Genomic DNA, 15,399 nt, shown 5'->3' with positions numbered 1-15,399 from the left:
ACTCCCTATACATGGATGAATGATCAGTTACCTCCAGAGAATGCTAAGGACTCAACAAAAAAACTACTAGAAGTAAAAAGTTAGGTTAGCATGATTATAGGATACAAGGTCAATATATAAGTACATGAAAATCAATTGTATTTCTACATGCTAGCAACAAAGAAGAATGAAAAGATAAAAATTCCACTTATAAGAGCACTGAATACAAAATACATAGGAATACACTTACCTGAAAATGCAAAAGTTCTACACTGCAAACTATGAAACACTTCAGAAAAATTATTAAATGGGAATATCACATTCATAATTTGGAGGACTCCATATTGTCAAGAAGTTTAGCCTCCCTAAATTAAACTATAGATTCAATACAATCTCAATCAAAATCCCAGCTGACTTTCTTAAAAAATTAATAATTTACAAGTTGGTTTTAAGATTCATATGGAAACTCAAAGGAGCTAGAAGAGCCAAAACAACTTTCAAAAAATAACAAAATGAGGACTTGGTGCTACCTTAATTCAAGACTTGCTGTAAAGATATGGTAATCAAGGCAGCGTGACAGGCAGATTAATAGAAGAGGACTGAAAGTCCAAAAATAGACACACAGTTATATGGTAATTTCATATTTGACAAAGCGCAAAGGAAGTCAATGGGGGAAAAAAGTCTTTTCGCAAATGGTGCTTGAACGAGTAGGTACTCACACGGAAAAAATAAACCTCAAATCCTATCTCACACCACACATAAAAATTAATTCAAGATGGATCACAGAACTAAACATAAAAGCTAAAACCATAAAGTTTTTAGAAGAAAATATAGAAAAAATTACTTGCGATTATTGGAGGTAGGCCAAGATTCTTAGGGCAGTAACTATAAAAGAAAAGAATCTACCTGAAGGGCTGCTAAACAAGAAAAGTGTTCAATATCATCAGTCAACAAGAAAATGTAGGGGCGCCTGAGGGGCTCAGCCCATTGAGCGTCAACTCTTGATTTCGGCTTTGGTCATGATCTCACAGTTTGTGAGTTCAAGCCCCACGTCGAACTCCACACTCATGGCGCAGGGCCTGCTAGGGATTCTCTCTCCCTCTCTCTCTCTCTCTCTCTCTGTCTGTCTCTGTCTCTCTACCGCTTATACGTGTACTCTCTCTCAAAATACATAAATGAATTTAAAAAAGAAAAAGTAAATTAAAGCCACACCAACCAGAGGAGCTAAGGTTGTAGAACAACCAGAATGCTCACACACTGCTGGTGAGAATGTTTAATGGCCCAGTTACTTGGACAAAAGGTGTGGCGGATTCTTTGAAGTTAAGCACACAACCACTCTATGTCCCGCTCATTTACCATTAATATTTATCCAAGAAAAAGGAAAACAGTTGTCCTCAAGAAGACCTGTCACACAAATGTTTGTTTCCAGAGTCACTGCTGCAAAAAATCCGAAAGTCCATCTACAGGTAAACTGAGAAATTGTGGTAGTTATACAATGGAATATCATTCAGCCACAAAAAGGAACAAACTACTAATATATGCAACAGCACAGATGAATCATAGGCGAAGTCAAAGAAGCTGGACACAAAAGAGTGCATACTGTATAATTCCATATATGTGAAGTTCTAGAATAGGAAAAACCCATGAAAGGAAAACAAAACCAAACATCAATGCAGTGTTTGCCTCCCAGGATGGAAATGAAAGATTCCAGAGGGAAAGTACATGAGAACAATTTCTGGGGAGACAAAAATGATAGATATTTGGATTATTCAGGAGTATATAATTGTCAAAATTAGACAGAGACTATCTGTGCATTTCTTTTTCTGTAAGTTTTATCCCTCCCTTCCAACTATAAAAATAATTGCATAGGTGTGGACATATGGAGGTACAGGTGATACAGAAATGACAGTGTTGATAATTGGTGAACCATGTGATAGCTCTACAGAAGGCTTTCATTACATAATTCTGCTTACTTTATAGATGGTAAGAGTTTTTTTAAGAGGAGGAAAACCACTTTCCAGGTAAGGTTTTCCCAATAGAATACCTTCTGATTTTCAGTACTCAAAGTTCATAGGGCCTGCATATACTCTCAAGAAAGTATTTTTCAGTAAATGTTTACATAGGAAACTTTTGTATCTACATCCCCAATACAGAGTAAAACTTTTTTTTTTTTATTAAATTTTTTTTTTTCCAACGTTTATTTATTTTTGGGACAGAGAGAGACAGAGCATGAACGGGGGAGGGGCAGAGAGAGAGGGAGACACAGAATCGGAAACAGGCTCCAGGCTCTGAGCCATCAGCCCAGAGCCTGACGCGGGGCTCAAACTCCGGGACCGCGAGATCGTGACCTGGCTGAAGTCGGACGCTTAACCGACTGCGCCACCCAGGCGCCCCCAGAGTAAAACATTTTAAATGAGATGTTGTGAGGGAACAGTCTCCGGGCATATTCCAAATGCAGAATCGCAGAGCGGTGTTTGGAACCATACTCAGTAGCAGCAAGAAGGATGTGCAGTTTGAATGCTGCTGTAGTGAACTGGAAGCCGTGTTACTGTACACAATGCAACTGTGTTAGCAATCATACTGTTGGGTGACAGTCCACACTTCATATCCTAACATGACTGTGTTATTTACATGCACTTTTTTTTTAATTGCGTTTCAGTAACATTTTAGAAAATTGGCGGGAGGAGGAGTTGGGGGTTCATGTGTAATGAATGCATCAACTTTCCTGACTTAAAATAATGAGAAATATGGGGCGCCTGGGTAGCTCAGTTGGTTAAGCATCTGCCTTTGGCTCAGGTCATGATCTCACGGTTCGTGAGTTCCAGCCCCGCATCAGGCTCTGTGCTGACAGCTCAGCCTGGAGTCTGCTTGGGATTCTGTGTCTCCCTTTCTCTCTGCCCCTCCTCTCTCTCTCTCTCTCTCTCTCTCTCTCTCTGAAAAATAAATAAACACTAAAAGTTTTTTTTTCTAAATAATGAGAAATAGGCTGATGGCTACTCTTTGGAGCAGAACATCTGATTCTCAGGTTGGATTACTGATTTTAGGCCTACTCCTTAAAAACTATAATTAAAACATATACAACCACATTTTTGACAAGTTTAAGCAGCTGCCTGATATCGTTAGGAAGTCAAACCCGGAATAAGAATTTCATTAACACTTTTCTTTCAGGCTTCATGCCTCAAGACTTCATAGTGACTACAAGAAATTTCCATTGTGCAAATGGAGCAAAATACAGGCATAAGTTATATGCTGAGGTTGATATAAGGAGACCCTTCGCCATAATCTAAGAGTATATCTTTCTAGACTGCATTTCAGTATGGTCATTATGATGGCAATGAATAGGACTGGAAGGAGGTAGAGAAGAAACTGGAAAAAGCAGGGAACAGGGACCTGGAGAATTACCCCAACAAGTCATGTAAGAGCTGAGGGGAAACTGCAGAAAGAAGAGTCTTGAGACATACTGCTAAAGACCAATTATTCGTTCCAAATGGCAACTTTCTCCCAGCATACGTTCCCTTCCCTGTTTTTTATATTCTTTTCACAGTAATCTAAGTTTCTTTGATTATCCTCACATTTTTACTTTCTGCTTCCATGGCACTTTCTCTTTCACAGCACTTTATCTCTGATTTTAAGATAATGTGGTTCACTGTAGAAATCTCACACAAAGCTTTTGTACAGTGATAATGAGGACTGCAATAATAAAAATTAAATGATTGTCATTCCTCTCAAAGATCAGTAAGAACATAGACTTTTAGCCCAAATATTTCAGCAGTATAAAGACAATGAAGTGTGACTAAATAATTAAAACTCTTCCCCCAACAAGCCAGAGACCGAAACTAAAAGGGCAGAGATAAAGTTCTAAGACTTCATGCAAGAAATACAGAGAAAAATGAGGCCACCCAATATGAGCTAGGTCTTACATAATATTTCCTTCAGCCTGAAAATAAAACCTTACCTTTACAATGGTTTTGAGGGGGAAAGCTCTTAAATTATGAAGTTCAGAGAAGCTCTCAAATTGGACAAGAATAACCTCAAAACCAGATTATTTTTCTTCTTTGATTTTTGAGAGATGGCTGTAATTTCACTGACTGCATTCTTCTATTGAACTCAAAGTGGCATTCAATTTTAAGAAGATAAAAAGAGTAACATGGTATTGCATTGTGAGAGACTATTTCAGATATTTTGAACTGGCACCAGAATAACTGCATTAATCTAATCTACCCAAACTACAAAATGATGAGAAATTTACTTATCACTTTTTTAAGTAGGCTTTTTGCCCAACGTGGGGCTCAAACTCATGACCTTGAGATCAAGAGTCACACACTCTACTGACTGAGCCAGCCAAGAGTCACCACTTATTACTTTTTAGAATCATGATTAATCCACAATGAAATAACGTAAGAACTTTAGAGTCAGAAAAAGTTAGTGTTTGCCTGTTGACTCTACCCCTTCAGATCTCAGTTTCCTTATCTGTAAAATGGGGATTAAAATAACACCTACTTTCATCGGTTTGTTATAAAAGTTAGGATAATGCACATAAAGTATTTAGCACTGACTTGAAAACAGTAAGTATTCGATGTGAACTCAATTCCTAATACCGCTTTCCTACCCCAAATGTTCTCTTAATGAGTACATCTTTTTGTAACTCATATTGGATATCATACAATAGATTACCTGGGAAAGATGACTTAATGAGACACAGACAGCTATTGATTATATGCTGTAATAACCAGGAGGCTGCACTGTGAAGAAAGAAAAAATGTTACACACACAGGAGAGGCCCCTTTATGTGTGAGGTTGACCATATTCTTCTGTTGACTTTCAGAGTTGTGAATTGGGCTCTAGGCTATTTTAAGAGCTCCCAAATGGGGTCACTTTAGCTATGCATATGGGAAGGTTATATTCAGGATCTGCTAAAAGTATTTATTTTTGTAAAGTTTTAACAACAAGTGCAGTGAGAAATAACAGACATAAAATAAATTACTTGTTTAAAATGTAAAATATGTTTTAACACTCATGAAACCACTGACACGATAAAAAATTTGGTCAGTTTATTTTTGCACTTTTAGCTATTATAAACCTATCTCTTAATAAAACTAGGAAAAATATATTGCAATTTTGCTTTCCTTTAGTCTTCTTTCTGCTCCTCAAACTAGTGTTTCTCCAATGGGATATTTTATTACATGAGGTCTCTTAGGGCATAATTATTGCATTAGGAAGCACTCATCAGGGAGTGGCTGGGTGGCTCAGTCAGTTAGGCATCTGACTTCGGCTGAGGTCATGATCTCATCGTTCATGAGTTCAAGCCCCACGTTGGGTTGTGTTGACAGCTCAGAGCCTGCGGCCTGCTTCAGATTCGGTGTCTCCCTCTCTCTCTGCCCCTCCCCCTCTCACACTCTGTCTCTGTCTCTCTCAAAAATAAATAAACATTTAACAAAATTTTAAAAAAATTAAAAAAAGAAGCACATGTCATAAAATTACATCCATGTATGGCAATAATCTATAAAAGAGCCAATCTAAGGTGACAGAAACTTGACTGAAAATTAGAAAGAATCTTATCTGCAGCTGCACAAAGGCTAGTGATTTGTTTAGTACCCTTCTGCACTTCTAAATCACATTTAAGTCTTCCGAACATTTCAAAAATAATTCACTGGCAACAAGCAGAGGACAAAGAACCAGTGTTGAGACCAGGGAGGTGGTAAGAGCCCTCAGGTAGGAGTTTTGCCACAAAGCAGCTATGTGTACCTGGGCCAGTCACTGAAGTTTTATGGTTTCTGTTCTTTTTTCTCTTACGAAATAAACATAACAAGACAATAAGATCCGAGTTCACTTGTGGTTCTACGTCTTCATTCCTGGCAAATATGGGAAGTATTGTGCTTTTTATTTGTAGTGTCTCTTAAGTAAACATGTTAGACACGTGAAACCTAACAACATTCAGCTTTGGTTATCCTGCAGGCAAATGTCCCAAAGGGAATGTGCGTGCTCTGTGGCGCAGGGCGTGGGGGCCCGATGAGACATAGCTCTCCAGGCTGGCCCAATCAACTGTGCAGGTCTTGTGCCACCCACCCTGCTGCTTCTGGCTGCTTTTCTAACCTGACAAATCACTCCAATTCCCCATGCAGCATTATCCACTCTCTCTTCCCACACTTGCACTGTAGGGGAGATTATAAATAAATCCTATATTCATAGGACAGCGCCATGCCCAGGCCTGTGTATTTTCTGGGACTAATTGCTCAGGGAAAGCCAATGCTCTGGTGCAAGTCTCATTCCAGTCTACATGGTAATTATATGCTAATGACTTTTGAAATTAATTCAGAGCCCCCACACCAGCATCATGGTAAAGGGTAAAGAAGCTGAGATTTAATCACATTGTCTTCTGGGGGCTTAATGTAAGATTTCTTTTATACATGAACTGGGCCATCGATCGACAGAACTTGCTGGCTGCTCCTGCACTGTAACAATGCAGTCCCATAGCAAGAAAACTGCTGGTGAATGGCATGCCAGAAATCAGTCGCAGACCGGCTCCGGTAAAGAAGCAGAGCTTCTGACTTCAAAGAAGGCACAATGCACGTTCGACCAAGCTCTTTTCTCCTTCCTATAAATCAGCCTCATCTTGGGGCCTAAAATAAGTCAGATCAACTATAAATAAAAGGAAGCTTGGAGCAAAGTAGTAACACAACAATAGCAACAAAGCAGTCATGAGAAAGAACGGGAATAAATGGTGGAGTTGCAAAAACAATCAAGACACAGATGACTTTACCTCATTAGGGAGAGAAGTCACAAAAAGAAATGGAGTGTGGGTGGGTAAGCAAATATACAAGATTTGCACTAGCCCAGAGACCTAGTAAGTGTAATCTAAAAGCCCACTCTGAATGCCTGCCACACAATGCAGTGCCCTTCTACCATCTATAGCTCTGCAATATCCAAAGAACAGCTATTTTAATATTGGCTTTCGGCTTTTCTGGTATTTATCGTTAAATCATTTTCCTACTCTTGGTTCAAAAGCACATTGGATTTAGGGCACCTGGGTGGCTCAGTCGGTGAACTGTCCGAGTTTGGCACAGGTCATGATCTCACGGTTTGTGGGTTTGAACCCCGCATCAGGCTCTGTGCTGACAGCTCAGAGCCTGGAGCCTGCTTCGGATTCTTTGTACCCCTCTCTCTCTGCCCCTACCTTGCTCGTGCTCTGTCTCTCAAAAATAAATAAATAACAGGTGCCTGGGTGGCTCAGTCGGTTGAGTGTCCGACTTCAGCTCAGGCCATGATCTCATGGTCTGTGGGTTCGAGCCCTGCATCGGGCTCTGTGCTCACAGCTCGGAGCCTGGAGCCTGCTTCGGATTCTGCGTGTCCTCTCTCTGCCCCTCCCCTGCTTGCATTCTGTCTCTCTCTGTCTCTCTCTCTCTCAAAAATAAATAAACATTAAAAAAAATTTTTTTAAATACATAAATAAATAAATAAATAAACCATTAAAAAAAAGCACATTGGATTTGATATCATGCACTATACAAATTCCTCACATATCATAGAGAAATAATCAAAATTTTTCTCAGCTATAAAAAGAAACCAGGGAAATGTTTCCCACACAAATTTTTTTCCCATCATCCCTGACCTACAGCCAAAAGTCACATGAGAAGATGGGTTATAAATGCTTAAGAAACCGGTCTGTGCATGTTTCCATTCTCTTAGTTTTTTAAGATGCTACATGGAGCTATTGAGGAAAATAATGGCTTCCCTTTGGGACATACTTTCAGAGGCAAATGTATTAACATAAACAAACTAAAAAAAATCCAGATACACAAATCCACATGAAAATATTATTTTATAAATAATATCAGTTGACACGTGTTACTTTGCGCCAGATACTGTGGCAAAAATCTGACCTACCTTTTCTCATTAATTCTCAGAACACCCTCGAAAGTTGATGCTACGCAGTCACTAGACTATAAGCTCTATGAGAACAGGTACCATGGATTTTGTTTACTGATGTAAAATCAGCACTTTGTTCATACACTGCTTCTTGCGTGAGAGATGCATAGCAAGATACTTGCTGAATAAGTAATTTTCATTTGATAAATGAGGCAACTGAGGGTTAAAGAAGATAAGTAATTAGCCAAAGATACAGGATGCTAGAATCTATGTTCCAACATATATTTATTGGTCATTTTTTTAGAGAAGAGAATCAGGGAGGATTGGAGGAAGATCAACTCATTGCCATGTTTAATCTTCTTGTTCTTTCCACCTCTGCAAGAAGATAAAGTTGTTGAATAGCAACAAAAGAGCCAAATTCAGAAAGTTCAAGAAAAAAAAGAATAGGTGGGGTCCAATATGGCAAGATGTTAATATCCTTTTTCAGACAAGAGAGCTCTTCTAGCGTTTAGCCTAGAAAACAGAGATCTGAACTTTCTGTCTGCAAGGGAGGAAAATGTGATCTAATGAACAGTCAACTATGTGCAGTGCACTTTGTTAATTAAGCCCCTTCTGAAATGCAACTAATAACTGGAAGAACTGCGAGAAGTGAAAGCAGGTCTTCCAAGTTCAGTGCTGGCTGCCCTGTACACAGTAGACTTTCGTGTATGGACTGCAACACATGCTCATTACTTGGCAGGCACCGCTCATTTCTTACCATATCTAATACAGTGTCAGGGAAATAATATACCAGTGCTCCTGTTGATCTGGATCCCAAGGGCCATTATTCCATCTTGAGTCTTTTTTTTTTTTTTTTTAGTTTATTTTTGAGAGAGAGAGCACGAGTGCAGAGGAGGGGCAGAGACAGAGGGAGAGAATCCCAAGTAGGCTCCACGTTGTCAGTGCAGAGCTCGATGTGGGGCTTGAACTCAGAAACCAAAGGATCATGACCTGAGCTGAAATCAAGAGTCAGGCGCCCAACCGACTGAGCCACCCAGGCACCCCTCCATCTTGAGTCTTAATAAGATAGACTAGAACTAGAAGCTTTGTGTTCTACATTACTGCCTTTGGAACATTTTCACATACAAGATAGGAAATCCATGTCTACGTATATATAACAGAGGAACTTCAGAGACGTGATTCCATAAAGGTTAGAGGATCATAAATCAGGATTCTCATGGATCTAGAACAAGTGGGGTTTGGTTGAAGTACCACAGGGCACACTTAGAGTATGAATCTTGGAGTCCGGTGAGCCTGGGTTCTTACTGAAACCTAGTAACTTAGTTCTGTAATATTAGGCAAATTACTTACATAGTTTTCTTATCGACAGAATGGGGACAGTACCAGTACTTACCGGATAGGGCTGTTGGGAATACTGAATACAAATGTGAGAGCACCTACGTACCAGTGATAACTCAGTAAATTAGTTTCTACTTTCACTTTGATTACCACAACCATCAGTGTAGCCTCACTGCTGAAGTCTCTAAGCATCAGCCAAAGGAAATAAACGTGAAGTGATGAATTATATTGGTTGTTATGTACTGCCACCTTTGATTTTTTGCTTACTTAATGATTACGCAGGTCATTGCTACTACCCAGTGTGGGTCCCTTTCTTGATGCTGTATTACAAAAGAACAAGAAAAGTAATTCCAAAAGTGACTTCTTGGTGGAAACGGCTTTTAGAGGGGGAGAAACTTACTGAGGCTTAGGAAAGAGGCATGATGTTCATGGTCGCACAGTGAACTGTCTGACCAGTTTGGGCTGTAAATATCATGAAGCAAGTCAGATTATGGGTGCCTATGAATTCTATTTTGAGTCAAGGTCTGAAGAGGAAATCATAAAATGCAAAATCGGGAACCCTCATTTTCAGTGAGCAGCCTGATACTCGTTGCCTCTGTGATTCAGGTCCTTTAAATGTCCAAGTGTTGGAGCATCTTATCTCAGAGGCTGCGGAGTGCACGGGTTAACAGAGAGCTGAGAAGTCAAACTGCCTGATACTGAATCCCAGCAGCGTTTACTCTGTGACCCCACTAGTGAAAGAGGTTGCTTGTCTGACACCGAGTATACATAAGCTGCTGTTATTATTATATTTTTCATTTTGCAGTGCAACTATCTTTTTATGTCTGTTTTCTTCCTCTAGACTGTGAACTATCTGACTGAAGGGAATGGATGCATTCATCTTTCTTTCTGTGTCCGGTCCTAAGAGACACTCAAGCTATGTTTGCTGAATGAATCAAAGACTCTTAACAAGCAAATGAATATCAAAGTAAGATAAACTCAGAACAGAAACTCTGACTTTAAGGGTGCCTGGGTGGCTCAGGCGGTCAAGTGTCTGACTTGGACTGCAGTCATGATCTCCTGGTTCGCTGAGTTTGAGCCCCGCATCAGGCTCTGAACTGCCAGTGCAGAGTCTGCTTGGGATTCTCTCTCTCCTGCCTCTCTCTGCCCCTCCCTGACTTGTGTGTGCACGCTCTCTCTCTTGCTCTCTCTCTCTCTCAAAATAAATGAACTTAAAAAAAATAAAGAAAAAAACCCCCTGACTTTAAGTTGAGGAAAACAAGAATAACCTTTTCAGATTACTGATGAAATCATCTAGAGAGTAGTTGGCAAAGGATGAGCTGTCTCCTTAGCCCTTCTTACCTTTATCCTATTCCTAAATAAGGAATCTACATGGCCTTAGCCCACATCATCAACTTCACAGATATTAGCCAAGGCTTGAAAACCAGTTCACAAAGTTTTGTTGGTTCTAACACCTTCCCAAAAAACTAAATGACAACAACAAAAACAAATGCCATACTTCTAGTTTATTCTAAGGCTAAAGAGAATTCTGATAAATATGAATAATAGTAGATAAATATACAATTTAGTTTTGAACATTTTGGAATATATGTTAAAAACAAATCCTGTTCTTTCAATATGCTTCCATGAGATTTTAACTTAAGGGTCCCTAAATTATTTTCAAGACTAGTTTTTACTCAAGCAGCAAGCAACATTTGCAAGCGACAATACGATTTCTGTTCTTCCTCTGGAAAATGATTTTGAATAGTCAAAGAAAACATAATTTGTAACATTCTTCCCCATCGCCTCATTTTCCTGCAGAGTATCCTCTTCACCCCTTCACCTTAGTAAAAGAGAAATTAAAAATCTATGCCCCTCACCTCCAACAGTTCATCTCCGATACGCATTCGCCCGTCCGTGGCAGCAGGTCCTTCCGGGTTAATTCCCACCACAAATATGCTCATGCGTGACCTGTCTTTATTGCCAGCAAGGCTGAGTCCGAGTCCATTCTTATCCTTTTCAAGCTCAATAATGTGCAATTCTCCAGGCAGGTCTGCATATCTTTGCCTGATTTTTTCTATTAAAAAAAAAAAAGGGTAAAATAATTTAAATAGAGCACTCGAATCTATATTTTAAAGGCGTCGGCATGTTCCCATCCATACCGTGATTCCTCCACCATGATGGTCTCTTTCTGAGAACGAAGTAGTAGAGGTCATTAATATCTGTATGTATAGGTTCCAGTTAATTATTCCATCTCCATCTAAAAAGGTTAGTTCAGCCATAAAACCTTCTCTGATTGTTCAGGTCACATTGGCCCAGACTTTCCGTGCATTATTTTCTTCCCTAAGACAATGTGGTAGAAACCCTGGCTTCCCTGTCTCCTTCCAATAAAGAGAGAGGGTGGGCAGGAAACAAAGAACATATACTGATCACCAGCTATATGACAAGAGAGATATCATGCTGAACAAAACGGACAACATTCCTATTCTCATGGACTTGCTATCCAGTAGGAAAGAAAATCAACAATTCTCTTCTGAAAAATTTTTTTAAGTTTTTTTATCTTTGAGAGAGAGAGAGAGGGAGACAGAGAGTGAGTAGGGGAAGGGCAGAGAGAGGGAGACAAAGAAACTGAAGCAGGCCCCAGGCTCTGAGCTGTCAACACAGAGCCCCATGCAGGGCTCGAACCCATGAACTGTGAGATCATGACCTGAGCCGAAGTCGGACACTTAACTGACTGAGCCACCCAGGAGCCTCAACAATTAATTCTAAATAATTACAGTTAAGTATACAAAGGGTATAAATCCTTGCATGTTAAATGAGTAAAAACAAGGATGTTGATTTAGCGGTCGGATCTCAATTCTAAATTAATTCTAAATAATTACAGTTAAGTATACAAAGGGTATAAATCCTTGCATGTTAAATGAGTGAAAACAAGGATGTTGATTTAGCGGTCGGATCTCAATTCAGTACAAAAATCAACCACTTACTCAAGGTCCAATAATTAACAGATTATTCTGTGGAATTCTACTTCTTCATCTGTAAAATGGGCATGATAACACCCACTTCATGAATGTTGCGGAAATGAAATAAAAATACACATTAAAGGACTTAGTAGCACATGGCTTATAGATACTCTATAATTCTTTTATTCAATCTTCTGTCTTTCCTTGCTCTTTCTACTTTATGGTCTAAATTACCTATTTTAGGATTTGGCTGGTTAGGCTTTGTGTTGATTATGTGCAACAAAGCCACACTAGCAGATCTGGGTGGGGGTGATGTCACTTTGAGCATGTCTTGTACTCCATACAGCCCCAGCTCAGGGCAGATGTGTTGCTGCAGCTCAAAGGTTGATACCTACAGTGTGATACAATCATCTTATCAGCTGAATAACCAGTTTGTAGATTGTGACTATCTCAGAACTCTCTCTGCTCAGTCTAATGCTTCTTGACTCAGGTTTGCTATCCTTACAAGGAACCTTACAAATTCAAAGCTGAACTCGAATAATTAGTGCCAAGGGAGAGGAGAAGTGCCTAGCCCATTGGATCACTTTACCAGACCTAACAAACACTGCCTTATGAGAGTAAATTTAAAAATACTTTATATGTAAATTCACATTAAAAGAATTAACCATATAAATGGCTGCTTATTTTAGAAAAGAGAATAAATCTGCTTGCTTTACAGTGATTTTGAAAAGAATCTTGGGGCACTTGGGCAGCTCAGTTGGTTAAGCGTCCGACTTCGGCTCAGGTCATGATCTCATGGTTCATGAGTTGAGCCCCTGCACGGGGCTCTCTGCTGTTAGTACGGAGCCCCACTTCGGATCCTCAGTACACAGCTCTCTGCCCCTCTCCCACACATTCTCTCTCCCTTTCTCTCCCTCTCTCCTCTCTTTCTCTCAAATGAAAACACTTTAAGAAAAGAATCTTAACTTTTACAAATAAAGCTTATTATTAATAATAAAGAACGCATTTAGCAAAATACAGTAAAATACAAATCTTGCAATGTAACAAAACCACCCTCTATATAGGAAAAAAATATAAAGTCATATTAAGGTTAAAGTAAGTAAGCTCAAAGTGTTTCTGTTGCTCAACTACCAGGAACAAGATGCTAGGTGACTATTTTAATGAATAGAGATGTGGACACGCATTACCCTCAAGATGCTTACACAGCAAAACGAGGGAAACAAATACAACAAATATTAAACCCCCCAAAAATATTTATTTATTTATTCATTCATTCATTTATTTACTTATATTGTAGAAAAAGAGCATGAGTGGGGGAGATGGGCAGAGGGAGAGACTCTTAAGCAGGCTCCATGCTCAGTGTGGAGCCCAACACAGGGCTCGATACCAAGACTATGGGATCATGACCAGAGTTGAATGCTCAAATGACTCAGACACCAGGTGTCCCAACAACTACAATTATTTAAATAGAAGTTCCAATCACCACAGGTGCTGGTCCTGAATACTGATTTATTAGTGAATTAGGTCAGTGAATAAATACTCAATTGTTATGAGCAATAGTTGCTTTTAGAGTTTTAAGAACTGACGTGTCTAGAAGACATTTCACGGAAGTAGCAGAATTTGAGAAGCATTTTGAGTAAGGCACAAAATTTGGTTATGAGAAGAGCCTTGTAGGGGGAATAGCAAATTTAGAAGCATACCTGCAGGTGGAGTGAGGAGGAGCATGTGAGAGCCCATTTGGCTGAGACCTGAAAATTCTATGGGTTAGTGGGTGAGTGATAAGAAACCAGAGTACAAAGTTTACAGAAATTCCAGCTGGGGATTCTACAGAGGTGTCCTGAGGTTCCCTGAGGATGGGCCTTGAGACGACACTCGATGTAAGACCTCTTCTCTCAGATTCAACGGGACCACTGAACACTTTGATCTGCTTTGTTTGTTGGAGTTACAGGGTTAAGAAAGTTAAATGCCACTACAGCTAAGAAAACCAAATAGAACATAAATTTTAACACATCCCTTTCAGAAAATAATAAAGCAGAAAGAGATGATTTAAAAAAGATACTGAAGACTTTAACAACACCATAAGCTCAAAGTAATGGATATAAGAGAGCTCTCCATCTGACAGAAAATACACACATCTGGGGAGGCACACACAGAATAGTTACACAAACAGTGTGCTGGGCCATAAAAGAAACTTCAAAAAGAATCAATATCATATAGGCTGTGTCTTTGAACACAATGCAATAAAACTATGAAAAACTATAAGTTAAAAAAAATTATTTTATTTATTTTAGAGAGAGAGCACAAGTCAGGGAGAGGGAGGGGGGGTATGGTGGGGGCGTGGGAGAGGGGGAGGGAGGGGGAGAGAGGGAGAGGGAGAATCTTAAGCAGTCTCCACACTTAGAGCAAAGCCCAACACAGGGCTCAACCCCATGACCCTGGGATCACGACCCGAACCAAAATTAAGAGTCAGATGCACGACCAAGTGAGCCACCCCAGCGTCTTGAAAAACTGTAAATCAACAATAAAAAATAAACTTTAAAACTCCATGGTATTTAGAAATACATTAATGTTTGTTAAAAGCCCAAGATTTAAAAGGGAAATAATTACAGAAATGAGGGAATACAGTACTCAAAAATGAATACAAATTATAATTCTAGGTATCAAACTTGAGGGACACAGCTCAAGCAGCACTTAGAAGGTTATTTACAATTTTGAATAATTTTTCAGAAAATAAGAACAGTATACCCAAGAGGTTAGAAAAAGAGCTACCTATCAAATGCAAAGAAATAAGAGAAAATAATAAAGGGCATGTGTTAATGAAAATAGAACGAGCACGACCAATCAAAAACAATCCACAGAACAAAAACACTATAATAAAGATCAGTGAAACCCAGTTCTTTGAAAACATTAAGAAGACAGACACTGTAAAAACTGATCAGGAAAAAAACTGAAGACAGACAGAAATTCTTGCAGTAGAAAGGGTTGAAATCACTACAGATAGATTAATAAAATTATTATGGGGGTGCCAGGGTGGCTCAGTAGGTTGAGCATCCGACTTCAGCTCAGGTCATGATCTCATGGTTTGTGAGTTTGAGCCCCGCATTGGGCTCTGTGCTGACAGCTCAGAGCCTGGAGCCTGCTTCGGATTCTGTGGCTCCCTCTCTCTCTCTGCCCCTCCTTTGCTTGTACTCTTTCTCCCCAAAATAAATAAAAACATTAAAAAAAAAAAAGATTATGAATAGTGTATTGATATGAAACGCTGGCACACTTTAAA

General features: G+C 39.4%; 1 protein-coding gene across 6 annotated transcripts in view; it reads right to left on the bottom strand.

Annotated features, from left to right (window-relative positions):
- PATJ (PATJ crumbs cell polarity complex component) overlaps positions 1-15,399 on the bottom strand; it is a 367,672-nt gene that overhangs the window by 140,784 nt on the left and 211,489 nt on the right. For all 6 annotated transcript variants that reach the window (XM_086717156.1, XM_086717157.1, XM_086717152.1 and 3 more), the window contains one exon: positions 11,043-11,239. In XM_086717156.1, the coding sequence (XP_086573282.1) occupies positions 11,043-11,239 (197 nt within the window). The remainder of the gene's footprint in view (positions 1-11,042; positions 11,240-15,399) is intronic.

The sequence above is a fragment of the Puma concolor genome, chromosome C1 (assembly GCF_028749965.1).
Source record: "Puma concolor isolate L17-30 chromosome C1, mPumCon1.1.hap2, whole genome shotgun sequence".
Lineage (NCBI taxonomy): Eukaryota > Metazoa > Chordata > Mammalia > Carnivora > Felidae > Puma > Puma concolor.
The sequence above is the reverse complement of the archived record's forward strand: the minus strand, read 5'-3'. Positions and strand labels throughout refer to the sequence as shown.